The 27,690-nt window shown below is 47.8% G+C and overlaps 1 protein-coding gene across 4 annotated transcripts; it reads left to right on the forward strand.

Moving 5' to 3' along the window:
* Nucleotides 1-7,976: 7,976 nt before the first annotated feature.
* Nucleotides 7,977-27,450, forward strand: PHC1 (polyhomeotic homolog 1). Of its 4 annotated transcripts, none has more exons than XM_042795249.1 (15): nucleotides 7,977-7,994; nucleotides 12,368-12,524; nucleotides 13,145-13,255; nucleotides 14,545-14,622; nucleotides 15,365-15,514; nucleotides 16,490-16,645; nucleotides 17,769-18,264; nucleotides 18,569-19,329; nucleotides 21,391-21,538; nucleotides 21,648-21,856; nucleotides 22,447-22,561; nucleotides 23,132-23,240; nucleotides 23,907-24,057; nucleotides 24,661-24,892; nucleotides 25,210-27,450. In XM_042795249.1, exons 2-15 carry the CDS (start codon nucleotides 12,411-12,413, stop codon nucleotides 25,362-25,364), a joined length of 2,985 nt encoding a protein of 994 aa, XP_042651183.1. In that variant the 5' UTR covers nucleotides 7,977-7,994; nucleotides 12,368-12,410; the 3' UTR covers nucleotides 25,365-27,450. The 4 variants fall into 4 exon arrangements, with proteins under 4 accessions (XP_042651183.1, XP_042651184.1, XP_042651182.1 ...); XM_042795250.1 differs by lacking the exon at nucleotides 7,977-7,994 and adding an exon at nucleotides 8,160-8,175; XM_042795248.1 differs by lacking the exon at nucleotides 7,977-7,994 and adding an exon at nucleotides 8,296-8,401.
* The last annotated feature ends 240 nt before the right edge of the window (nucleotides 27,451-27,690 follow it).

Consider the following 27,690-nt stretch of genomic DNA (forward strand, 5'->3'; position numbering starts at 1 on the left):
CTCTTCACTTCAATGGTAGGCAAATATGTCTTTCTCTAGTTACCTGTTGTGGTTTGAGCCCAGAGGGAAACTGAGAGCCACACAGCCGTTCACTCACCCCTTCCCCCTCAGGAATGGGAAGGAGAAGATAGAGTAAAAGTCTTGGGAGTCAAGACAAGGGTAGGGAGGGGTGTTTCACCCATTAGTGTCAAGGGCAAAAGACAGACCCCTTAGGGGGATAAAAGAAAACATCACTTTAATTCAAATGCTAACAAAGACAACACTTAACAGACAAGGTGGAACAGTGAGAAGCACCACCACATAGAAAAACACCTTCCCCCCATCCCTCCCTTCTCCCTGGGCTCAGCTCTGCTCCCCACCTTTCCCCCTCCTCCCCCGGCAGCGCAGGGGCAGGGGCTGGGGGTCACAGTCAGCTCCTGCTCCTTCCTCCTCGGGAGGGGGGGTGACCGCCGCACACCCCTCCCCTGCTCCCCGGGGCTCCCCTCTCCCCGCAGACAGGCCTCCGGGAGCCTTCTCCGGCGGGAGTCCTCCCCACGGGATGGAGCCGTTCCCATGCTGATCCGGTGTGGGTCACCCCTGCCTGTTGCGGTCCTCTCAGCGCAGAACCACAACAGCGGGAGCCACTTCTCCCCTCAGAGTCCTGGCTTACTTTAAGCGTGGATGCCTGTCCTGGAGTGGCTTTCTCCTCAGGCTTCAGGTCATCATCTACTCCACTGTGGACCTCCATGTGTGGCAGAGGAAGCTGCCCTGTTGTTCCACCATGGGATACAGGGGTTTCCACTCCAGTGCATCTCCCCCATGTCCTTCTCATTCATTCTACTGACTTCGGTGTTTGTCCTTCTCCCAAGTCTCAGGTTCCCCTTCTTAAATACATTATTGCAGGAGTGCAACCACCATCGCTGATTGGCTTGGCCCTGCCCAGAGGGGGGTCCAACTCGGAGCTGGGGGAGCTTTGAGAAGCTTCTCATGGGGGCCACCTCTGTAGCCCCCTCCCCCACTACCAAAAAACTGCATCACAGAAACCCAACACACTCTACTAAAAAAAATACAACAACCTGAGGAATTTCAGGTTGCAACGCATGCAACAGGAGAGTGGAGAGTATGCAGACGGCTCATCAGGATTTGCAGTGCCATGGGTACTAGTTTTACAGAGTTGGTTACCAAGGGAGAAGTTACCAGGGCAGTCATGTCATAAATATGAAGTAAGGCTATGAAGTCAACAAGCCCAAGACCAATGGAGAAAAAGTGAACAAGGTGGGCTATGTATGTGGGAGGTGATGATGCTTCTAAAGAGTAAGTACCTAGGAGATAGAAAAGGGAGAAAAAGGAATATAAAGTGAAGAGAATCATGTGACCAGGGTTGTTGAGGGGGATCCCTATGTAGCAGCCCTTTACCTGATCAACACAGCTTGCAAGAGGGCAGTAAATCTAATTTTTTTCTGACCATTCAGACTGATCTGTCCATAAAGTAGGCAGAACCAGTCTTTCCTCCCCTTCTCATCATTGTTCTTGGGGCTGTCCAGTAGGGACAGGAAAAAAGGAAAAATAGAACTCTCACAGTAGTGCCTAACAAGCATTTAGGGGAGGTAGAAAACCTGAGGAACCAAATGATTCCGTGGACAACTGATACTAGAAAAGGACAGGACTGAGTTCAAGCAAGCAAAAATATGAAGGAACTGGAGGGGCCCTCCAAGGAGCATTCCCCTAGCATTGCCCCTTCCCAAGACATCATGGGCATCAATAGGTACTGTTCGGTGGTGCTCTGCCAAGGGAGCAAAGCGGGCTCTACAATCCCCAAGCTGCCTTCCTGGCAAGTTTCTTCCTCTAGGTATTTGGGCTGGACTGAAGGAGCTTCAAGAGGAAGGTCCTCTAACCTGGTTGAACTTCAGATAGAGAGGTTATAAATAAAAACTGAAGGCTGTAACCCAGTGCACTCAGAGTACCCATGAGCCAGGCTCTCCTGCCTCTAAATGGACAAGTATCAAGGGTCTATTTTACAGCTTATATCATCAGATGGCCATGAAATTAGATGTAAACAGGAACAGGCCCACCAAGATTCCTCTCTTGATGATAAGAAGACTTGCCATCTTGTATGCAACAGGTAAGTAAGGAAATTAAGTGTATGAAATGTGAATGCAAACAAATGTTTCTGGGCTGTGGTTTCAAATCAGATCAATGTTGTTTGGCTGGATATGAGAGAGGCTGAGGAAGATGGAAAAGCAGAGGGTTGAAAAAGAGCTGCTGTGTGGCAACCTTCCTTAAGATAGGAGTGTACAGTAGAAGCCAGTGAAGTCTTTGCCTCTTGGAGCAAGCATTAGGGAATGAAGTAAGTGGCTAGTCTGTGCTGGGTGGGCAATCCGATGCTTGCTCAGTTCTGCTAACTGCAGAAAAGTGCTCCCTGTCCTTGGTGACATCCATAGGAAACATCTTCCAGTGCAAGATAGGCACCTTTGCTATGTGTTTTTTTGCAAAAAAAAAAAAAGCTACTTGCTGGCAGGTGGCCAGGAGACTTCCTCCCACCACCTCACCACAGCTGCTGTGTGAGTCTTGGTTGTCCAGATGGCCTGGGGGCAACAGGGAAATTTTCTGCAAAGTTTTGCAGCTTCAGCCTGCAAAAAAAGAAGGTCCTGAAGAGCACAGTACAGGAGGAAGCTAGTGCTGGAGGCAGCAGGCAATCTAGTAACTAGCATCTCAGGTAGCAAGGGATTTTTCTGCAAAGAAAAGCTCTTAAAAGGAGTGGGAAGTAGGCCCCTTAAAAGGAGGCCTGTAAACACATGGGATGGCCCCAAATAGATTACAACCTTGTTAGGGTACTATTATAAAAAATAAATAGCATATTTAAAATCTTTACATGAAGAAGATAGTTTGTACAATGACAGGTAGGGATCCGCTGAAGCATTTATAAACATAAAGGTTTGATGTGTATGGCTTATTTGGGCTTTTGTGGTTATTTGCCAGTACTGTGCAAATAGGACTGAAAGACTATACTGCTTCTAGTGGGTACAGAAGAGATCAGTTTCCCTGGTTTCACAGACCCTCTGTAATGGTCATACGGAAAACTGAAAGGAGCCCTCATCCAGAGAGAAGTTAGGACACAGGACAAATGAGTTGTCTGTTATCACTCAGTTGCAAACTCCTGGAAGCTTGGACACATGCCTTCTTTCCTGAGTCATGTATATTAGCGTATGCTCAACTAACACGCTCCAGTTTGGACACAGAGTCCTTATTTCTCTGATCTTCTGCCCTCAAAACAGGAGAGAAATACAAAGCTGCAGATCTGTAGTTTGGAACTGTAAGGCCTGTTACTGGGGACTGTTAACAATATACAGAGTCCAAGGTTTATTCCAAGGTTTTCTTCTCCTTTTTGAGTTAAACAGTTACCTAGATTTTTCTCTTGTAGCTGCAGGACAGTAACAGACTTTTAAAATAGCTACTACTGAGAACCACGTGAGACTCCATGGATCCATCTCATGATCTGTACTGTCTCTGTGCAAGGTAAGCATACCTGTAGACTCACATGTGATGGTTTGCTAATTTTTAATCTTATCCTATAGGTTAGTTTTCTAGCAAGCTCAAATATCCGCATCAAGGTGTTTGTATCAACCCACAAATAAATCCAAGACATGCAATAGATGAATAAGTGTTGTTTCAGTTTAAAGGTGGAGGCTCTGGAATGTGGCTTACCTTTCACATTCAAATAGGCTTCTTTCGTGAGAAAAGTCTAAAACTTGTGGCTTCTTGTGTTGTACAGTTTGCTGCACAGTGGGCTTATTCCCACGATCCCTCTTATGTTGATAAGCAAGGTAGTTGGTACTGTCTTGATGGCCAGGCCCAGTAACATTTGAAAGTAGACTGATATGTATCAACTTTTGTTTGTTGACCTGGTTTTCCTTTCATATAACAGTTTGCATGTTAAAGGTGGCGGTGAGGAGAAGGATGCCTTCAGGGTCCTGCAGGTAACTGACCCCTGGTGCTGGCTCCTCACACACAAAGATTTCTGATCTTCCCTTTATGTGTTCCAACTTCCCACTCCCTGCAGGGAGCAGAAAGGTGGCTTGGCATGCCTTGGTCTGTTTTTTTGAGAGATGGGAAACAAAGCTGAGGAGACATGTGGTTGCAGCCTCTCTACTTTATCAGCTTGCAAACTTGGAGAAGCCTTGTAATGGTAGGAAGCACAGACTCGCACTAGGATCAGTCACGCAGGAAATAACATGTAGGGCAGGGATATGGGAGATGCGGTGGTATATAAAGACTTGTCTGAAATGCAGGGCTGGAGGAGGACTTAGGAACTAGCACAGCCAGATGAGCTTTTGCTCAGAGACAGGACAGAATGGCAATTAGACCCTGCTGTGATCATCTCCTGTCCAGCTTCTTCCTTCTGGAGATGGTGATCAGCCAGACTGGCCAGGGCTGGCAGGAGGTTGTTGAAAAGATCCAGTGATGTGGTGAGGCTGTGGATGGGCTGGTGTCTGTGTGTGGGAAGGTGTGGATACAAAAAGCAAAGATCTGGGCAGCATTTAAGAAGTACATTGCAGTAACTGCAATCTAGATTTATCCCACTTCTATGTCCCAGTAAACTGGGAATAATGTCATCCTCTTCTCTGAGCGGAAAAACATCCCAGGCTTGGAGGCAGGTCTGAATCAGATTTCTGGCTCACTTTGCACTCCTGTGGCATAGATCTAAGGATTAGCTCTTGGTGGCTGGGGCTCCATGCATTACAAGCTGCCATGTTTCCAGACAGCGTGTATGAAAATTCCGGTCTTCCCCACCGCAAAAGAAAGGGTATCTTTCTGAGGTACCTGGAGGTGATGGTCTCACTTTCAGACTGAAGCGAGTAAATGAGTGTGAGCAAGGGACAGAAGGCAAGTGCAGATATGTAGGCCTATGCCTGTACTACACGAATCTGTCCCGCACAGTATGCAGAGTCATCCTGATGCTGTTTACTCACCTATGTATGGAGTTCATTTGCTACGACTGTCTTCCTGATAAATTGGAAAAAAAAAATGTGAACTCAGAAAGTGCACTTTTCCTGCAGGGCCACTGAGCGTCACCATCACTCCGTGCCTTGCTCTGAAAGATGCCGTTTGTCCTATGCTAAAATGGGTTGGAATGGGGAAAAAAAAAAAAAAAAAAAAAAAAAAGTAATTGGAATGAAAATGGGCTGCTTCTTGCTGAGAAGCCAGAAAGCCAGAGCTGGGAAGATCTGCATCTAAAACATGAGCAAGTGATGCTACCTAAGAAATAAATCCTGGCTTATATTTAGGCATAGCGCTTGACAGGTTTCCAGCCAGAGCGTATAAGCTAGTCTCACAAATTGTAGTGGGAGCCTTAGTGACAGTATTATGGGATGGAATAAATGCTTCATCAGGGCACATTAAAAAGGCTGGGACTCCACCATTTGGTGACTAGAATAAGCAGAGTTTAGTGAGCAGATGAGAGACTGAGATTTACAAAAATAATGAAGGTGGTGGATAAAATTAATAGAAAACTGTTCTCCAGGAAACCTTTCCATGGCAGACTGGGGGCATGTGATAAAACTGGTTGGTAATAAATTTAAAACAGACAAAAAAGGTACTTTACACTATTAGAATCGACTGCTACAGCAGTTGTAGGAACCAATATCAGCAGATTCAGAAAGATCCTAGACAAACAGAAAACCAGTTTATAGCAAAGGGAATAGGTTGTGATGTATCCTCCATCACCCCTACTACCATGCTTGGATGTGGGAGTAGAACAAGGGGAATGGACTGTAAATATTGGCCAGGTGCACCTGCTCTCCCTGAAAAGTATTAAGGGCAGCTGAATGTGGTGGACTGAAAGATCCAGAGGCTTCTTTCCTTCCTGGCCCACTAGAGATGAGTGGGAGCTTCTTACTTCTGTGTCAGATCCCACCAGCACCAGGGAGGAGTGCGAGTTGACAACAGACATGCACACACAGGTTAACACTGATGAGAGACATACAGCACTTCAAAGCCACGCATATAAACGCAGAGAGTGTCGGCAACCTGACCCTATTCCTAAGGACCAAAGCTCAGAGAAACGTGCCTTCAGGGGCCTCTTGGGATTCTGACCCCCCAAAAACCTTTCATCCTACTTGCTGGCTAGACAGAGTTAAGTTTGTTATTGGATCACATGCGCGTGCACACAACAGAGAACACACTCACAGAGAAAATAATTCGAATAATTTATTATGAATGAAGTACAGACTGTGGTGATAAGTGCAAAACTTGTCCCGACAAATATACTGATTGGATTCGACCGGCTTAGTTCAATCCCCCTCCCCTCTCCATTTCTCACATTTGTTCATTTCTGATCCACCTTGATCTCTCCACTTCCCTGCCTGTGACTCTCACGCCAAACATACCCGTGTAGCTTTGTAAATCTTCAAATTCTCTTTATCGATTCCAACATTCCTACCCACCCTCCCCCCCCGTCTCCCCCCCCCCCCGTCTCCCCCCTCCCCCCGCCCCGAAGCACTCCCCAGTAAATCCTAAAGCCTCTTTATCGCAGTAGTTCCCCTTCGTTTGCATAGAACCCAGAGAGTTTCCTCCCTTCAATCGACTTCAGCGGGTTTTGCAACAGGGACAAATGGCTTAGTCGTTCAACCAGTCGTTGAGGGTTTTAGGAGTGGTTGATTCACAGGGATTATGTTGGCTGGGTTCCCCGCCTTGTCATTGTTCCTCTGATCATTATCTGACCTTTTATTCTGAATAGCCATAAATATTTCCTATAGTTTTGGGTGTTTTTTTTTTTTTTTTTTTTTCTTTTTTAAAAGGGAATCAGCCAGACAGTTTTCCATCTGAATTAAAAAAGAACGCCCAGCATTTACATGTGTTTACATGTGTCTGGTAACAGCCCAAACGCCCTCCTGCACGGTGCATTTTGCTGCTTTTTTCAGGTAACAGCAAAAGTTATTTTGTGAATCTAAGTCAACTGGACTGGATCTCCTGTGAATTGGTAGTCCAGCACTGAAAATTACTGAGCCAGATGCAATGTTCTTGCAACACAAAGCTCGAACATGTCATCTGCAGAAGCATTTCTGATGCTCATAGGCTCAGCAGTGCATGAACTTCTGCACCTTATATATGTAGATGCAGCATGATTTGTTTCTGCCTGTCTTTCTCTTCTTCCCACCCATCCTTGGTGCGTCCTTAGAGAAAACTCTCTAGCTCTCATCAAGATGAGCCACTGGTCTGACTAGATAGGGCATTTCTCATTTTCTTAGAAACACTCATGCTGACTACACTATTGCCAAAACCGACTAAGTTTACCCTAACTGACCTCTCTTACGCCAGGCCAGGCAACTGGTAGAAGTGATGCTTCTCCGAGACTGAGGGAAGCAGGGCCCAAGTGCTTGCACAGCGCAGGCTTCTCTTCTAAGAGTTGCCAGCAAACTCCAGCACTGTAGTTTCTTTACTCCGTTTCTGCTGTGCACCTCAATGCATGCTCTACCTGACCTGGACAGAAAACCTCCCAGGCACCGTTATTACTGCTGTGTCCTGTTTGTTCATCACAGCTTGCTCCAGGTACCAAGACGAACATTTTACAACCTACACAAAACTACTAACGTTTAATGACGTTAACCAGTCTCCAGATAGACCGATCGCCAAGTGTGTCCCGGCCCAGAGGAAGGACACTGGCTCTGAATGGAAAAGCGCACTCTGCGCCTATAGTGCAGCCAGGCCGTGACGCTTACCAACACCTCGATGCCTTGGTCCCCTTCCCCTGCAGGCCCCGCAGGAGCCCGCCACCGAGTTACCAAGCCCCCCCCTCGCCACCAAAGCCGGGAGGGTGAACGGGGCGGGCCCCGGCAGCCCCCGCCCCAGGCGAGACCCCCGCCCCGGCGTTCCCGCCGGGCCTGAACCCGCGTCCCGCCAGGCCTCGGCTGCCGTCACCAGGGCAACGGCAAGCGGCGCCCGGGGAAGGGGGTCACGTGCCCGGAAGCGCCTCGAGGGAGGAAGTGACGGAGCGGCGGGGAGCCCCACAGGCCAAGGTTTAAAAAAAAAAAAAAAAAAAAAAGGAAGAAGAGAAAAGGAAAAAAAAAAAAAAAAAAAGACTAAAAAGGCGGGGGGGTGGAGCCAACGGGGCGCGGCTCGCGCGTGTGAGCCCCGCCCCCCCTCGGGGCTGCCCCGCCAGGCCTCGGCCGGGCCGGCCCCGCCGGGAGCCGCCGCGAGGTAACACCCCCGGCCCCGCCCTCCCCAACAACGGGGCCCCCGGGCACCGCCCCGCCCCGCCCCGCCGGGGCCCGGCCTGGCTGCCCGCGCGCGGGGGGCGTGTCAGGCGGCGGCGGCGGCGGCCCGGGGGCTCCGGTAACGCCGGCAGCGCGGGTCCCTCGGGCGGGCGCGGGGAGCGGCGCCGCCGCGGCGGGAGCGGAGCGGGGCAGTGCCGCGGCGGCTGCAGGTGAGGCCGGGCCCGGAGCGCGGGCGGCTGCGGCGGGGAGAGTTCCCCGGGGCTGGGGCGGGCTGGAAGTTGACAGTGGCGGTGGAGCAGCCATTGTCTGCCCGGCCCGGCCCCGGGAGCAGCGGCCGGGAACGACCGGCTCTCGCAGCCCCCGCCTCTGCCTCCCGGGGCAGCCGCCGCTCTCCCCGCCGGCGGCCGGGCGTTAAACGCGCGCCTTTCTCTGGCTGCCTGCGGCGGGCATCCTGCGGCGGGTCCCCGCCTCCCGCCGCGGCGGGGCTGCGTGCAGGGTACATACGTGTTGCGAGCGGGCGGGCGAGCTGGGCGCTCGCACGCTCTGTCGGCTTAACTTTGCTGCCGGAGTTGCCGGCGGCCCGGGGAGGGGGGGGACGGGGGGGGGGGGGGGTTGGTGCTGCCGCCGCGCTGTGCCCGGTCCCCGCTCCCGGGCGCCTGCGGCCGCGCCGGCCGGGCCTCGAGGCGCCGGCCGGGGGGCAGGTGGTGCCGGGGTCCCGCCGTGCTCGGGGGTCGCACCTGCGGCTGCTTGCTGAGCATCCCAGCGCGGAATGAGCGGGTCCCGGCAGTTCCACACCTCGGCTTACGTAGCGTGGAGACCGTGTTGGAGAAGGCGACGGTGACAGAGCGAGGGCAGTGCTGTAGTCCTGGCTGCTAATTTTTCTCCCCCCCAAACCTGCGAGCAAATCTTACTTGTTTGCGAACTTAGTTTCTCAAGGATGAAGTAACAAAACCAGTCATAAAGTGAAAAAATGTTCCGCAGGCAGCAGTCACGTGCCAGGGGGAATGGATGGGGTGAGTGAGTAAAACTTTTCTGTCTCCTACCAGTCGTTCAGTGTGTACAGGAGGTGTTTGGCCTGGCTCTTCGGCTCTTGCGCTTGAGAAAGGTCTGGAATTTGTAGATGGGCCACCTGTGGTGGCCTTGGTGTGTGTTGAGATCAGCAGTGCAAGTTAGCTGTCCCGTGTTCTTGTGCTCACACTGCCTCGTGATCCAGTTTTCTCCCTTCTTTCCTTTCTGCTGTGCTCTTTCCTGCCATGGTGTTAGCAAGTCTTTGTATCCTTCCATCTCTCCCTTTTAGAGGTGCAGTTCTAGCTGTGGTTAATTTAGTCATGGCACATTGTTACTCTGGGGGGGGTTTTGTTTGTTTTTTTGTTTGTTTGGTGTTGTTTTGGTTTTTTTTTTTTTTTTTTATTTGCTTGGTAAGTAGTGCAAGGTGAGTTGGTTAACTCAATCTTTCAGAAAACCCATGGTTTAATAATTTTTAATGGGCTATTCATCCCATAGGCATCTAGCTGAGTCAAGTGATCTGATAGCCGGGTGATCGCTGGATTTTTGTAAGAGGAGGGTGCTGGAAGGTGCATGTGGAGAGGGGAGAGGGTGTAATCCATGCTATTTTGTGTGGAAATAGCCTGTGTTTGGATCAGATTACACTAACCTGGAGCTGCATCCTTAGACGAACTTGTCTGGGGAAAGACTGTGCCTTTTCACTTTTGTCTTTGGAAAGGATTTTGCTGGATAACCCTGCTTGCTGTGAGTGACTTAAAATTCTTACTGTCCTTCTGCAAAGGGGAGGTATCCCTTCCCCCAACAGGACTTCTACCTACATAGGGATCAAAATTTTTTGATTCCTCTCATCCCAGAGGTGGGATTTCAGTAGGGTTCTGTTTGTGCTAGGACCTGACTTTAAGAAGATCTAGATCAATGCGAAACTCTCAAAAATGCTGGAAAATGTAAGAATCAATAGTGCTGTTTACTGAGGAAACGCAAATTCGTGGAGCTGAGCACCAAGTCAGAAGCCAGGTTTCTCCTTCTGATGCAGCTGTCGCGGGTAGGGGTATGTGCTACAGCTAAATTGAACCTTAATTACCCTCTTTTCTCTCTCACTGGCACTTGAGGCATCACAAGTGAGCTAATTCAACTCATCCGGCAGAAAATGATGTTTAGGGTAGCTTTTCTGCAAAGGTAACGGGTTCATGTAGTGAGCACCACAAGCGAGGCAGATGCTGGGAGGAACCTGCATGGGGAGGTTGAGTGTGGGCAAGGGAACAGAAATTGTCTCCTAATGGTAGCCAAGCTACTAGATAACTTGGTGTAATGTGTGTAGTTTCACTCTGACTTGCATTTTAACCCCAGTCGAAGTACTTAATTTATCTACCACAGTTTTTCTTCCAAAATTATTCTTTCCCTTCTCTATTTATTTTCAGGCTTCACTTCTTGTGGTGCTGCCCCTGGGGAATATCTTTAAAGCAATTGACTTCTCCAGAGCTTTTATATTCTAGATAGGCACACTGACCAACTGTTTCTAGCTGTAGTAGAGTTGTGCCTGAAGACAGTAGGGGCCAGTTAAGAGGGAGTGTGTCTCAGTTGAGAAGATGACTGCAGGGCAGAATTACAACTGACGGCCACTGCTGAACAGTGAAGGAAGCCAGTGTTGGAATAGCAGGGAGATGCCTGGGCAGGACTTGAGGGTAGAGGTAAAGATATGTGGGGAAGACAGGACTGGAGCAGCAGTTACCTGCTTGTGAATTATAGAATTTTCCAGATTTTGAGGAGCAGGTTTGGAGCAGCAGCTCTCTGATTTAGCCAGGCATTCTCTGCAAAGTTCATGCTGTTGCCCTACTTTAAAGTCATCTGCTGCCCTTAACGCCATTCCCAAACTTAAAAAGTTGTCTGGTTGAGAGTACTGTTGCAGCTCCTTTTCTGTTGTGCTGGTCTGTTTGTTTATGCACCTGGAAAAAGTTGTGTTTGGTACAGGCTGTGAAGTTCAAAATCTCCGGATTTGAAAAGATCTAGATACGGGGGCTGTGCTGGTGCTGTGGGATCCTTGGAGTCCTAGGGATCTCATTTAGAGGCCTCTCAGCTATGTTGCAAGGGAGCCAGCTGGTGTTTTGGAAACAAACAGGCTGTCAGTGATATCGAGACTATCAGAATATTTTATTTTTTTTAATCTTGCATGGAATTATATCCTTGTAAGAAGTTGGTTTGTTTTTTTTTTTTTTAGTGGAATTCTGTTGAATAATAATTTTTGCGCTTTTCCTTTTCTGACTCTAACCTCTCCTGCTGTTACTGTCTCTGTAGCCCTTGTTCCTTGCTGCACAAAACTTCCAGATTATCCCAGTGTGTTACTCTTCTGCTAAGTACTCTCTCTGGTCTCGCTTCTCTTCCTCTTGGCTGATGAAAGCCTTCTCCCGTCCTTTCTCAGTCCAGATTACTGCAACTCATCTTTCTGCTGCTGGAAGATCTCTCTGGCTCTGCATGACCCCTTTAGCAGCTTTCCTCTTACAAGTGTTGCCACTGAACCCTTCATCCACTCTGCTTCTGACTCCTGAACTCCTGAAAGCAACTTGCCACCACAGATACCAGCTTCCAGCCTAATACTCAAGTTAGGATCAAGCAACAAGTAGCTGGATAGAAACAGCCAAGGGCTGGGGGCTAAACTGTGAGAAGGAGGAACCAAGTTGGTATATCCACAGTAGGGCAGCAGAGTTGTGGGATAATTATACCTCTTGTAGGACTGGAGGAAGAGAGGATCAGAAGTTTGCCCAAATGCAGTGGGAGACTGAAGCACAATGCAATTTACTTCAGTGCACTAGCCTCTCTTCAAGGAGAAGTGATCAGGTCTCTAACCAAATGATTGTCTGAATGAGCTGCAGCTGCTCCTTCACTCTTGCTGCCTTTTTAAGAGTTCAGGATGATGTAGCTTCCAACTGTAGCATGGCAATAAAAATATGAGAACATGTGTGTTACATTTCTGACTGGGGTAATAAAAGATTTAAACCATGAGTATAATTTCTGGGTGATTTCAGAACCCCAGCATCCCTGGTACCCTGTGATACAGCAAAGCTGTGCAAGGAGCCTGGTACTGGGATATGCCACTAAAAAAAGATGTGTAACGTAGTGAAATATGGTTTTGTTCTTTCTCTAGTCTGACTTAGTTTCCAATTCTTTCAATGTAGATCTGGAGTCTCTCTCAGACTGAGCTCCTGGGATCCTGTCACCATGGAGACTGAAAGTGAGCAGAACTCCAGCTCCACCAGCGGGAGCTCCAGTTCTGGAGGAAGCACCCGTCCTCAGATATCACAGATGTCTCTCTATGAGCGCCAGGCAGTACAGGTGAGATCCAGTTATGTTCTGGGGTGCCATGTACATCAGTGGAAAGTGGTGCTGAGCCCCTTCATGTTCCTCTGAGTTGTCATGTGTCAAGGTGGGAGCGTGCTCGAAGGACTGTCATGTTTTCAGATTTAGAAATTCTTGTTCTAGGCCTGCTGTTTAGTTCTGGTAGCCTGATACTGTGCTTCATGTTTTATAGGCTACTCTGCCAGTGTCCAGCCTCTTACATTTAATCTGTACTGTGATCCAATAGATTGATTTTAGCCTGCTGTTCTAGAGCAAGTTGTTCGGTTTATCATCCTAGTTCCTCTATATGGTGTATATTCTCCATATACAGACTATACTGGAACGCTTGTCTGTCTGCTTCAACATGCACATCCCAAATTCCTGGAAGTTTATTAAAGTCTTGCAAATGTGCTTCCTGCTGTCCTGGAATACATCTGTGATTCAGTCTGTTACTACATTTGTAGCTGTACTATGTATTTTGATGTGCTAATCTAGTGACTTTAAATTTTTTCTTGGGTTCTGGGGATGGTCTCAGGGCTGTGCTGGTTCCTCATTGTTCTTTCTAATCATTTAAAGGGCACGCTATTTTTGACAGTTGGGTTTTCCTCTTTCTCTAGGCCCTGCAGGCCCTCCAGAGACAGCCCAATGCAGCCCAGTACTTTCACCAGTTCATGCTCCAGCAGCAGCTTAACAGTGCCCAGCTTCACAGCCTGGCTGCAGTTCAGCAGGTGAGTTGCCAAGGGGCAGAAGGGGAGGAATTGGAGCATTCTCTGGAAAAGATCCAGAGATTTTCTCTTTATACAGTGACTTGTGCACTGAGGTCATCCGTATCCATGATGAGACCATGAGTCCCTAAACACGTTGTTTAAAGCTAATAAAAACAGCTAGTAAACTGGAAGCCTCATGCAAAGATTTGTTTGGTTTTCAGGTACAGAGCAGGGGAAGATAAAATTTGCCATCCCCATGGCAACCCCCTATTGCACTTCAGAGGCCTATGACTAGCCCCTGCACCTTTTTTAAATAAAAGATAGGTGGTTAAATCAGCAGTGGATGGAGTAGTGTTTAAAATCTGTATTAAAGTGAACAGTGGATTGTTACTTCTCTGAGAATAAACATGGTCTTAAATGCATGAAATTTCAGGCGGTATCCTCTGAATTTTCTGCCTTAAAAGTTTGTTTCTGAAAGCCCCTATTTTCTTTACCAGTTACTAGCAAGAGGGATCTGGGGTAGATCTTGTCCAGCCAGGAGGTTGTTTATTTAATTGAGATACGTTTATACAAATCAAGGTTGGTTTGGTTTTTAATGCATAATTGAGTGTTTGTTTTTTCTTTTCTTTAGCAAATTTGCTCACCTACCAGACTTTATCATCAGTTGAAGAAGGATTATGTGTGATGTGAATACTGTTCTGTCTGTGTAACAATATCTCCATCAGTAGCTGTGTTTCTTGGCTGTTAGTCCAGGGTTTAGTTGTTCTCAAAATCCCTACGTGCAGTTTTGTAGCATAGAGGGAATAGAATCCTCTCACCAGTTTTGCACAAATCTTAATTATAAAACTAACTAAACTTGTACAGTGGAATTCCTATGGGATCGTAGAAGGGGGGGGAAAAAGTATCTAACAATATTTACATTCCTCCACAAAACATATGTGCTGTAATTTGGAATTGGTTACTTGGAGTGCTATCATTGCATTGTTACTAAACTGCCTGACTACTCAAGAAAATTGTTAATATTGCAGAGAATGTCTGGGTGTCAGCGGTGGATTTGCAGCATCAGGATGAGGGTTGCAATGTGCAGCATGACAGGATGGGGCAACAGTAGGATATATATATATATATATATATATATATGCTGCACCTGATTTGTAGGGCATAGCAGAGATTTGTAGTGGTTAGATGGTGTTCTTCTCTGCAATGGAAGATGATGACGATGGGACTAGGTGTTCTGACAAAGCCAAATATTCGTGCTCGATTGAAAAGTTTGTTCCAGATACTCATTTCTCTGTCAATCTCTCTTGCAGGCTACAATTGCAGCCAGTAGACAGGCCAGCTCCCCCAACACCAGCACCTCGCAACAAACCACCACCACCCAGGCATCTGTAAGTAACCGTTCCCTCACACACATCAAAGCCACGCTCCCACCCCCACCTTGTTCTTTCCCCTCTTTGTCTTTTAGGAAGGTGGTCAGCCAGGGAAACGCAGCTTCTAAGAATGCTGGGAATCCACAAGATGCAGACAACTTTGAGGATTTGGGGTGCTATCATTGGTGGGGGTTCAGGAGACCAGAGAAAGTTTCTGAGTGGGAGAGGCCTCTTAGCTAGAAAGGTAGACAGTGATCTATTTGCTGAGGCTTTGGGGATACGTTGCATGGATTAGAAAATGATCAGGACTTCTTATAAGGAGGAGTCATGAGCAGCTTGAAAGGGAATGCTCTTCTTGGGCAGAGTAGTTGTGGAATGAGAAGTCTGATTTTGTAGTGAGTATTGAGGAACTGGGATTTGTTGAGAGAGTAGATGAGTTGGTAGGGTAGAGGTTACTTTGTGGGTTTTTTTCCTTTACTTGAGAAGCTGGAGAAAATTATGCATTGGTTTTGGATCTCTTAATGTAATTGCATGCTAAAAGTAATACTCAGGCTCAGCGTGCAGATGAGGTTAGCATCCAGGGCTTTGGCTAGTTTAGACTGCATAGCCTCTAAAACAAGAACTTTTTTCTTTTGGTTCCCTGTGGGATACAGGAAAAAACTGTAAAATGTCTGTTCTGACTGTACTCCAGTAAGTGAATTTGTACTTATTTCTTTGCCTCCATCTCTTCATATATGATTTGGGGCTTTTCTCTTTTAAGATCAACCTAGCCACAACATCAGCTGCTCAGCTGATCAGTCGGTCGCAGAGCGTGAGCTCCCCCAGTGCCACAACCCTGACACAGTCTGTGCTCCTTGGAAATACCACCTCACCGCCTCTCAACCAGTCACAGGCCCAGATGTATCTCCGGGTAAGCGATGTGTATGCAAAATGTGTCCTGACCATGAATCCTGCTTCCTAGCCACCTCAGTGTTTCACTGCTTGAGATTACCAGCACCTTTGGACTAACTCTAGCTTTAAGGATGATGCACTCTATTTTAAATTCAGATGGGGAAGCTCTTGTCCCTGAAACCAGAAGCTTGACGCTGGACTCAGCTTCTGAAGGTAGATGAGCTTTGTATTGTGTGGCTCAAGTGAGATTGTTAGAGAACTATGTTTGTCTCTGCTCTGCATAGATGTTAAAGATCCCATGGCACTTCTTACTAGAGCGTAAATGTGAAATATATGTCCTAGACTTGAATATAGTTTACAGAAATAAAGCTACCCTTCTGATTCAGTGTTAGAACAGATATATGGTAAATTACGCTCTTCTACCACTGCTAAGCTCAGGGACATAAGTCAGAATTCAAGTAAGTCTAGAAACATAAATCAACATGAACAAATGTGTCATCCTTTTAATAGCTTTCAAGTGCTGCTAAATAGAAAATGTCAGGCTTGACTATATCGTCAGTCTGGGGTTTGGTTACCTACTTGAAAAATATTTTCTGTGTTTCAGATGACTTTAGATACAGATTGTAATCCCCTTCTTTTCATGCAACCCTGGTCTTGGATGTATGTCTTTTATCACTGTTTCTCAACCAGTCTCAGATACACATCTGAAAAGCCAAGCATAACCCAGTCTTTGAGCCAGCATTGGCCAGTCTGGGAGTTGATCCAGGCCCATGTTTGATCGAAGAGTGTTTGTTTCCATAAGGAAACTTCTCAGTTTTCTGCTCCTGAGGGTTACATTCAGTATTACAATGCAGGGAGGGTTGGGGGTTTTGCGGTGTGTTATATTGGCAGCCCAGTGTTGCTTTTGTAATCTGTTTGCTTGTGGTTCGCTGTCTTTCTTTCTTTCTTCCCCTCCGTTCCTTTCATTCTACGTCACCTGACCCTCCCTCAACAGCCACAGCTGGGGAACTTGTTGCAGGTAAACCGGACCTTGGGCCGCAATGTGCCTCTTGCCTCCCAACTCATCTTGATGCCTAACGGGGCTGTGGCTGCTGTCCAGCAGGAGGTACCACCCACTCAGTCTCCTGGGGTCCATGCAGACACAGACCAGGTCAGTGACACCTCCCTCCCAGAGTCCTGCTCTCTGTCACCCCACACTCTGGTCTTGGTCTCCAGCTATCCTTGTATAGCAGATTAGCTCTATTTTACCCCCAACCTGTGTGTCCCTGTGCAGGCAGGAGATTCTGTTCTCTCTCGCCACTGTTTTTTTTTTTTTTTTTTTTTCATGTTTGCTTTTTGCCTCCAGAGATGGAATTAATTTCTGCTTAAAATTTCTGGGATGAGCCACAGGCTGGATCAATCCCATCTTTACAGTTTCTCAGTTGTCCTTGTGTGAAAACAATCGTTCAACTCTGTGTCCAGTTTTCAGTCACTCTGCAATGAAGAGTCTTTGCCAGCAGTAGTATTCCTTCACCCAGTTGGTTTGTTGTTCTAAAGATGCCAAAGACAGAACAGGCCATAAGGTCTTAGCTCCTGCATTCATCTCTAAGTAACTCCAGGGAGCTGCCATGGCTTCCCATTTCCCTTGTCCTACACCAGTCATTCTTGGGATTTCCAGTTACTTCCTATTTTTGTTGTCTGGAGCACTTTCTTTGAAGGCAAGTCAGCCATGATCAAACTTGGAAGATAACACTGCATTTGGAGGAGGAGTAAATATACAGAGGATGGCAGCATCAGAATGCAGAGGAACTGGTGAAATGATAAGGGCTGCAGGCTGGCAGATCTGTGGACCTGCTGAGTGAAAAACCATGCACAGGGGGAGGAGGCAGGTGGCACAAAAATTGGAAAGGAATGATTGGTCTTTAAAGGGGTATCTCAGCTCTTCTAGAGCCGTGCTAAACTGAGTGCTAACAATGCAAAGGCATGGCAGGCAGGTGTGAAGGCTGTCCCGTGCCTCAGAGAATGGCTGTGTCCTCATGTGCTGTTCAGAAAGTGCCATGAGGTCTTTAACTTCCATCAGAGATGGGGCAGGAGGGAGTTCAGGATCATGTGTTCCCTGGGGAGGGCTGTGCCTGAGCTTTGCCCTGCAGCGTTAGCCAGCTTCCCACATGAGACTTGAAGCATCAACTTCGACTGCATGCCAGTGGAGTGTGTTGCTTATGTGTTCTCTGCGAAACTTTCAGCAAGTAACGTATGTGAAGCAAACTGATTCTGTCCTGTATGTGTGTTTCTAGGTGCAGAACTTGGCTGTGAGGAGCCAGCAGACCTCTGCCGCTAACGCCCAGGTCCAAGGCTCTGCTCAGAAGGCAGCTCTGCCAGGAAGCTCCCAGGCTTCGGGTTTACCGCAGGCCACCGGCACGGGCCAGACCTTGGCAGTGGCTCAGGCTTCCTCTGGCAGTGCGGGCCAGTCCCTTAACTTGAGCCAGGGGGCAGCAGGCAATAACGGTGTCGCTGGGGGTGTGGTGGCGAGTGGTGGGGGCCAGACCTCAACAGGATTGAGCCAGACCTCGGCAGGTGCCGCTGGCAGTTGCCAGAGGAAAGGCACAGGGGTGGTTCAGCCGCTACCGGTGGCAGCTGCCCAGGCCGTGACTGTCAGCCAGGGAAGCCAGACGGAGACAGAGAACGCAGCCACAAAGAAAGGCGAAACGGACGGCGGCGGACAGCAGACGGTGGGCATGAACCTGACCAGGACTGCTACACCAGCACCCAGCCAGACGTTGATCAGCTCAGGTAAGTGCAGACACGCTCTGCGAGCCCACTAGGCCTTCACAAGAGTGCCATTTGAATGCCTGGTGGTGAGAGGTTTTCCTACATGCCTCTAGGCTCCTGGAGGCTTGTCTCTAGGGGTTATCTCTCTCTCTTAGCAAGAGAAAGTTGATTTAGTCCTTCATGTGTCCTCTACCAGTAAGCTGTCAGTCATTTTGGAGCTTAATAGCTCAAACCAGTTCAGTGTCTGCCTGCCTTTTTTGTTGTTCCGAGCTGCACTGTTGCTAACTTTTGTGCTCTCCTCTCTTCCCGCTCTGTGTTTGCATAGCCACATATACACAGATCCAGCCACACTCGCTGATCCAGCAGCAGCAGCAGATCCACCTGCAGAAGCAGGTGGTGATCCAGCAGCAGATTGCCATTCATCACCAGCAGCAGTTTCAGCATCGTCAGTCTCAGCTCCTCCACACGGCCACCCATCTTCAGCTGGCCCAACAGCAGCAACAGCAGCAAGCACCGTCTCTGGCCCAACAGCAGCAGCAAGCTCAACCTCCGCAGCAACAGGCTCCACCTCAAAACCAGCAGCAGGCTCAGACCCTTGTGGTGCAACCTATGTTGCAGTCCCAACCACAGCCTGTGCAGCTCCAGCAGGACAGTCCTTGTCAGCCAGCCACCAAGTCACCTGTTCCAATTCAGTCAAAATCTCTGGTCACCCCTGTCAAGCCACCTCAGCTTGGGCCTGCCAAAATGTCAGCAACGCAGCAGCCTCCACCACACATCCCAGTGCAGGTGGTGGGCACTCGGCAGCAGGGCTCAGGCCAAGCTCAAGCACTGGGTTTGGCTCAGATTGCTGCAGCAGTGCCGACATCCCGGGGAATGCCAGCCGTGGTCCAGCCTGTTTCCCAAGCCCACACTGCTTCCCCATCATCATCTTCAGCTCCAGCATCCTCACAGGAAGCTCCTCCTCTCACCACAGGGGTGAATTTGGCACAGGTTCAAGGCACAGCCCACATGGTGAAGAGCCCAGCCTCCTCTCCAGTTGTGGCTCAGATGCCAGCAGCATTCTACATGCAGTCTGTCCAGTTGCCAGTAAGTGATACCATTGAGAAGGAGAATAGCATATGGATTCTCTTTGTTCATTCCTAGGACACCAATCGCAGTCCAGGCCCAGGTCAGTGGGATGGGATGGGTAAAGGTTTGGGTAAAGGGATGTGGAGGCTTTTTCCTCTTGAAAACACTAATTCCAATCCAACCCTTGGGGTTACTGACTACAAGCATCTCTCTTCAACATTATCATTCAAAGGCTTGCGTGAGGTAAATAGGTGAGACTCAGACCCTGCCCCAAATGGAGTAGGTGTCCACATGGCATAGTAGATATCATCTTGAACAATGTGGCTGGTTGACCTTGCCTGGCTGCCACCAAGCTGCTTTATCACTCCCCCTTCACAACAGGACAGCAGGATTAAAATACAACAAAAAGCTTGGAGGTCAAGATAATGATAGGGAGATCATTTACCAATTACTGCCATGGACAAAATTAGGGAAATTAATTTATTGCCAATTAATCAGAGTAAGATAATGACAAATAAGAACAAATCTAAAAAAACACTACCCCCCCTTCTTCACAGGCTCAACTTAATTCCTGACTCTTCTACATCCTCCCCCTGAGCAGTGCAGGAGGATAGGGAATGGGGGTTGTGGTCAGTTCATAATGTTTTGTCTTTGTGACTCCTTCCTCCTCACACTTGTCCCTTTTGCTCCAGTGTGGGATCCCTCCCGTAGGAGACAGTCCTTCATGACCTGCTCCAGTGGGGTTCCCTTCCATGGGGTGCAGTCCTTCAGGAACTGAGTGCTCCAGCATGGGTCCCCCACAGGGTCTCAGGTCTTGCCAAGACCCTGCTCCAGCATGAGCTGGCTTTCCACGGGGTCACAGCTTCTTTCAGGGTACATCTATCTGCAGGAGGACAGCCTGCCTCACCCCCTGGTCTTCACCACAAGCTGCAGAAGAAGCTCTGCTCTGGTCCCTGGAGCACCTCCTCCCCTTCCTTCACTGACCTTGGTGTCTGCAGAGTTGTTTCTCTCATGTGTTCACATTCCTCTCTCCCAGCTGCTGTTGTGCTGTATTTTTTCCCCTTTCTTAAACGTTATCACAGAGGTGCTACCAACACTGCTGATGGGCTTGGCCTTGGCCAGCAGTGGGTCTGTCCTGGAGCCAGCTGGAACTGGCTTTATCAGACGTGGGGGAAGCTTCTGGCATCTTCTCACAGAAGCCACCCTTGTAGCCTCTCAGCTATTCAAATCTTGCCATGTAAACCCAATACAAAGAATAACTGGCCTCTTTGTTGTCTCTCTCAGAAGAGAGATGAGAGCTGAGTGGGCCGTGAAGACTGAACCTCCCCTCTCCTCACTAAGTGTGGATACCTCTGGGTCAGAGACCCTTTGGTGTGTGGTACCAGCCACTGACTTGAGGCCTCAGAGCATCCCCTAGCAACGGGGTATGCAGAGGGAAACAAAGATGGCTCGTGTCCCGCAGGCCTCATCCATATACTGCTGTGAATTGTCCAGCTAGGGCCTGCCTAACGAACGCCCTGTGACAACAGCGCTTAGCCAGCTCAGATATCCTGAGCCAGTTGCTGAGACCATTTATAAACTCTGGCTGCCTCTTCAGGAAGGTGTCACAGGATTTGTCTGATTTTTTTTTTTTTTTTTTTTTTTTTTTTTAGAATAGCGGGACAATTCTGTTCTTATCCAACATGTGGCCCCTACTCATTTGACTTTCCTTCATTGAAACTGATCTGATTTAGCCAAAAGCCTGTTTGAAGACTGCTGGGTGACTGCCATTCCATTTCTTCCTGGAAGCCTCTAAGGTTCACACAGTGTCTTGATATCAGTATATCAGTGTGAATTAGGATAACGGATCCTAGTCATAGTGGTGTGGTAGTGAGTCTTCTGAAGTTTTGCTTGCTGCTAGGCAAATTTTCAAAGTGGAAATATGTACTGTGAAGGAGCTTGAGGCATTCCCAGGAGAAGGAACCAGTCTGGAAATGAAATATGATGGAGAGGGATGCATCTTCCTTTTGCCTTTGATATGTGGTGTTCTTTGCTTTGGAGCTCCTCTTTCTACTTACGTATTCCTCTTTACTCACACAGGGCAAGTCTCAGACCTTATCGGTAAAACGCAAGGCAGAGTCAGAGGAGGAGAAGGAGGAGTCACCCAGTGTCACTACACTTCTGCCTGCCAGGTCCTCTCCTGTGACAGAGAGCCCCAAAAACACGGAGGAGAAGGGTGGCCTTGGAGGTGAGGTACAAAGGAGAGCTCTGCTTGTGTGTGCTACTTACCTGCTCTCATATTCCAGTTGAAGTAGATGGAGCAAAGGTAACCGACTCTTATGCTGTTAACTTTCCAGATAAACCTGATCCCGCTGCCATTGCAACCCCAAATACTGCCTCAAGTGAAGGAGCATCAGTGACTCCCACCTCTGCTCCCACCCCAAACCTGGCAATGATGTCACGTCAGATGGGAGACTCCAAACCCCCACAAGCCATCGTCAAGCCCCAGATCCTCACGCACATTATTGAAGGCTTTGTCATCCAGGAAGGAGCAGAGCCCTTTCCGGTAGGGATTCTATGCTGTGGGAGGAAGGACATGTAGTACTCTCTTGGGAAGGTGGTGAGCTTCCATCTCTGGACAGGAGTTTCTTGCCCCATATTCCAACTCGGCATTTTCAGCCTGAGACACAGACAGTGAAGAGGAAGGGAAAGGAGGAAGGTGTCATGCATGAAGCAAGGCATTAAAGAGAATGGGTTGGAAAGAATAAAACATGCGTGATGGGAACTGTTTTCTCCAGTAGTCACCAAAGGAATAATTTATGCAGGAATGGTAAGAAGGTTCTTCTCTCTGATTTCTAGCGAGGAAAAGATGTACTGCATTTTGAACAAATGGCAAGTGAAGTTAAAGCAAATAAGGGTAAATGCAGTTACATGGGACTGCGGGATATTTAAGGCAGATAGTACTTGGTGATCTTTGAATGAACTGCCAAGCCTGTGGGTCAGGAAGGAGTAGTAATTTTGTTTAGCAGCTCTCCATCCCTAGTAGGCAGAGGGATTCTTCTGAGCTGTATTAAGATATGAGCGGCATACACCTCGCAGAGGGCAGCAGACACAGAGAATCCTTTACTGATGGCCCACCTCTCTCTTCCTGTCCAGGTTGGTTGTTCGCAGCTGCTGAAAGAATCTGAGAAACCACTGCAGGGGGAGGCTCCTTCTTGCCAGAGTGAAAACCTGTCCAGCAATTCTCCAGGCGGGGACAGTGCTTCTACGGGTGAGTTTCAGCACCAGGAGTCCCAGCTAGTGTCACTGAACGTTTCCGTTCTCTGATAACTGTATTACTAACTTTGTACATTACAGACCTGTATCTCCTCTTGCCTTCTTCCTAACTCCTTAGAGACCCAAGCTATGAACCTAGGATCTCTTGGGTGCCAGAAGACAATATTTTTTTGTTGTTAATATGACCTAACACACCATGTGTCAGTAGTAAGCAGGAGAATCCGATTCTGAAGGCTGTGAAGGATATGTGGACACAGCAGAGTACAGTGATGGAGATTTCCTGCACAGCCTTGCAGGATATGAGTGATATGCTATTTCTTGATTGTCAGTACTGTTTTGCTGAGCAGGGAGAAACAAACTGCTGTGTTCAGTATCCTGGGATCTTAATTAGTGGAGCTTCTACCTCTCTTCCCCCAGCTTCTTCCCCAAGCTAACTGCTTAGTAGATTCAGTAGAGAACAGTGCTTGGAATCTGTCTGCTCAGAAGAGCAGTGGAATGGGGAATCATTGTGTGAACTTCTGCTTCAGTTCAGATGATCAACTGGTGTGTATCTGTATCTCACTAGAGCTTGATAAGAAGGCAAACTTGCTGAAGTGTGAATACTGTGGGAAGTATGCCCCAGCAACCCAGTTCCGTGGCTCCAAGAGGTTTTGTTCCATGACCTGTGCTAAAAGGTAATAGCAAGACATAATCTTCGTTTCTCTGACTATACATTCAATGGAAATGGGCATGTGCCCTTCCTCCAGGTAGCGTATGACTCTTCAGTACATCTTATCCTCCCTCCATGGGATGCACTGGCCACGGAGATCCTTTAGAACTCCAAGTGATTTGTGAATGATTCTAGGTCTGGAGGGGTGGATGAGGTGGTTGAGTGTAAACAGGATTTCTGACTTGCTCAGAAAATGAAGTGGGAAGGGGGAAGTTCTAGGGCCCCAAAGAACCTCTCCAATCAAATGTACATTTGGCTGACTAAACAAATGAGTACTGGTAGCTGCCTGCTGCATCGGTACTAGACAAAGACACAAGGGAGCATTGGAGAAAAACCTGGGGAGAAGTTAGACTAGTCATTGCTGTTTCTTATTGATAGCAGAGTGTATGTTATGGGTCTTTTTTCCCTTAGGGGAATGACTTAATAGACCCTTCAGATGTTAGATCAAGACTTCAGTGTCCAAATATTGCTTGTATCAGAAGTCTGGACTGGTTTCTTCCAAGGGGAAGTCTTAGAAGGAGGAGAAACAGAACTGGATGCTAGAGGAGTTTTAGCCCCATCTAGAGAAAGGAGAAGCAGGTTTTAGGTAGTTGCTGTTTCCTAACTGTTGCTGTGCTTCTACTTATTTAAGGTACAATGTCAGCTGCAGCCATCAGTTTCGGCTGCAGAGAAAGAAGATGAAGGAATTTCAGGAAGCTAACTACGCTCGTGTGCGCCGACGGGGACCACGGCGCAGCAGCTCTGAAATTGCTCGAACGAAGATCCAGGGCAAGCGCCACAGGGTAAGGACACAGTCCTGTCTGCCTCTGTCAAGGCAGGCCTCAGGGTAAAAGTTGTCACTGTTGGATGTGCCACTTTCTCACAGTGGATGTAGTCGTTGTACAGAATATGTCAAGTGCACACTGACACAGTTGTTACACAAGACACGGTGAGCTGTTCTGATCAACTGGAGAAAGTGGATTCACATTTGTATTTGTTCTGTTTACTCTGTGTTCACCCCTGCGTGTGTCTCAGAGGTCTCAGCAAGTGAGATCAGCTGACAGACTTGGTAGAAAACAATCCACTTTTCCCATTTGATTGGCATTGTTCCACATGAATGATTTGAACCAGATTACAGAAGAAGCAAATGAGCTTCAGTGCTGACATGAGGAAGAGAAATGGAGTGGGCGAGGATGGGGAGAAAGAAGAGGGAAGGACATGAGAGTAAAGCCTCTCCTTTCTGGCATCAGGGAGTTCTTGTGTCAGATATGCCTGGACCAACAGCCTGAGACAGCTGTCCCAAACTGTTGGGACAACTGCTGTTCCCAGTGTCTTGTTTTGCACCTAGTAATTGTGAATTTCTTTCAAAACACCTTTTGTTTTCTTTCTTTCCTATGGGCTTGTAGGGCCAGGAAGACTCAAGTCGAGGCTCTGATAACTCCAGCTATGATGAAGCCTTGTCCCCTACATCTCCAGGACCCCTGTCAGTAAGGGCCAGTCATGGAGAGAGGGACCTGGCAAACTCCAGTATGGCCCCACCTACCCCAGATCTACATGGCATCAACCCAGTCTTCCTGTCCAGCAATCCCAGTCGTTGGAGTGTGGAGGAAGTGTACGAGTTCATTGCATCACTGCAAGGTGAAGTTAAGATCCTTTCCTGCACTCATGTGATCCAGGAGCATGGGAAAATTTGTTGTCTCTCTTTCTGGAAAGAAAGTGGTGTCAGTGGTTGCCTAGTGCTTTTATTGTACTTTTGTACGTGGTTCTGAATTGGAGTAGGTCAGAGAGATGACTTGTAAGCCTGTGTCCTCAGACAGACTGTGGACTAGAGCGGGGAGGGGGGTTGGTTAAATTCCTAGCTTGCTTTCTGTACTTGCCAGAGGCCCAAGGGGTTGGGAACAAGGGGAATGGCCAGGGCACATCTGTTTCTCAGTGCTGTTTTTTTGGTTTCACAGGGTGCCAGGAGATTGCTGAGGAGTTTCGATCACAGGAAATTGACGGCCAGGCCCTGTTGCTTCTGAAGGAGGAACACCTCATGAGTGCCATGAACATCAAGCTGGGACCAGCTCTCAAAATCTGTGCCAAGATCAATGTCCTCAAGGAGACCTAACAGCTCTGAAGCTGGAGGTCTCACCTTAGCTCTGACCCCAGGGCAGCTGCCAGCTTTGGAGCATCCTGCTGGAGCAGGGAAGAATAGGACAGTCCCCTGTGGTTTTGCATTCAAGAATGAGATAACTGATTGAAACTGCCATGCACAAACCCATGTCTTGGTCTCTTAATGGTGCTACAAGGGGGAGGAAAACTCCCACCCGGGGCCTTGAAACAACCTTCCTTCTTCCTGATTTGAATAAGCCTCTCCTGTATACCGCACGAAGGGGACCTCTTTCTGTCTTAGCAGACTTCCGAAAGGGAATTCCTCTCGCCCTTTTTTGCTACAGCAGATCTGCTAGATCTGTTTTCAATCTCACTGTGCCAGAACTTGAGGCATAGGAAGAGCCAGCCTCACATGGACATTGGGAATAGGTGTTCTTTGGGTGTTCCAGAAGGGGAACTCGTAAATTCCAAGTGACAGCAGTGGACAAACAAGAGTTTGGGCAAAAGGGGCTGCTACTGTTCCACTCTTAAAAAAAAAATACCTGGGCTGCTTATGAACTGGGTTTAATAGCCATTCCAGCATGCATACCAAACTTGAAGGCCTGTGGCAATAGGAGCTGCCTTAGCTTTACGGTCTCCTGTAGAGATGCAGTCTGAAGACAAAGTGTTGTGGCAGCTATCCACTCCAGATGTTCCTCTCTGAACCAGTTAGAGGAGGATTTATCCTGAGTACTTATGACAAGATGATGGGAAAATTGATGGGGAGGGGGGAATTATCTTACATTAGGGAACCCTGCAGCACTAGGTTTGTCTCCCCATTGTACTAGGGCATAACTTACAGATCCAAAGCAGTCTCCAGAAGCGCCAGGGCTCTTCCTAAAATGGGCTGGGTTGGTTTTCTTTGGTGTGTTTTTGTTTGTTGGTTTGTGGTTGTTTTTTTTTTAGTTGTTGTTGGGTTTTTTGTTTGTTTTTTTTTTTTTTTAGTTCTCTTATCAGTTTGTATTATTTTTGTGTCTGTCTTCATTATCCTCAGGACAGCTGATGGCACAAAGTTTAAGCTGGCAGGGTTGTATTGTCTGCCTCAGGCGCCTTTTTTTTTTGTTGGTATTGTAAAACAAATATTTTTCTTCCTCAGTTAAAAACAAAAAAACAAAACCACACCCTCCAACAACTGAATACTGATCCTTTAATCCTACTTCTTTGAAAGGGGTAGAATTGTGTTATAGGTTGAGTTCCCTCCTTTTCAGCCCCTTCAGGTTTGGTTTTTTTAAGGACCAAATGTGGTATTCTGAAGTTCTGTAACCAAATTGCCAAAGGTGAAAACCTGGACAGAGTTATTCTCTTCCAGAAGCACCTCTGCTTCAAACAAACAAGCAAAAAAACGGAAGAAATTACACAAAGCATGAAGAGGTAAGTGCCCCCTAGAGTCAAATATCTGAAAGCAAGATGATTTTATACACCGTGTGTCTCAGCTTTTCTGTTTTCAGAAGTTTCATGTGTACATTTGAATGAAACCTAAGACAGTTCTGTGTGGAAAGCACCTACTGTTGTAGGAAAGCTAGAGTGGCATGGGAGGAGGCCTAAGAAAACAGAGGCAGGTAAGAAAACATTAGACATCTTTGGAATGGGCTCTTTATTGACCCATGTTAGAAAAAGAAAGGAGGGAAAGTGCTTAGAAGATGGATAACATGTAGCGGCAGCTTCCTAGTCTTACGTGTCTGTTGAATCTCACTTTCATGACATCCTTTGTCCTGTGAGAGACTTCTGAGGCTTCTTGAATTAAAATAGGCCCAAAGGAAGCTGCCCATGCTTGCACCCCGATACCACTCTTTGGTCTGATGTAATCTGGGAGCAGGAAAGGATGGTTTAGAATCTCTAACAGCAATCAGCGGAGGAAGGCTGCCCTTAAGCCATTTTATCCATAGCAGGCTGGGTGTGATAAAACTCCCATTGAGTTTGACCCTTGGCAGGGTAGGCAGGCAGCTAGCCTGCCTATGGTACTAGCTACTTCTGAGGACCAGGTTTTATTTCAGTCAAATCAGAAGGCTTCACTTCTTCATTTCATGTTCAGTGTTCTTAATAAAAAAAATGCTTGTTCAGGCTTTGCAGCTCTGGCTACTTTTTAACCCTTCTCCACAACATTAACGTAGTGTTTGCGAACTACAACCATCAGTTACTGTTGATTTTTATTGTTGCAGAAATACAGAGTGTAAGAAACTTTTCCCATCCATAACTACCTGAGCTTTTAAAGTTTCAGTTTTGAAAGATGTATATACCCTTCCCTCTTAAGCCCTAAGAGAACTGGAGTTATTCAAAGTGGCAGCAAAAATCACGTACTAACA

Source organism: Tyto alba, unplaced genomic scaffold (genome assembly GCF_018691265.1).
Source record: "Tyto alba isolate M040663 unplaced genomic scaffold, T.alba_DEE_v4.0 Super-Scaffold_21, whole genome shotgun sequence".
NCBI classification, from domain to species: domain Eukaryota; kingdom Metazoa; phylum Chordata; class Aves; order Strigiformes; family Tytonidae; genus Tyto; species Tyto alba.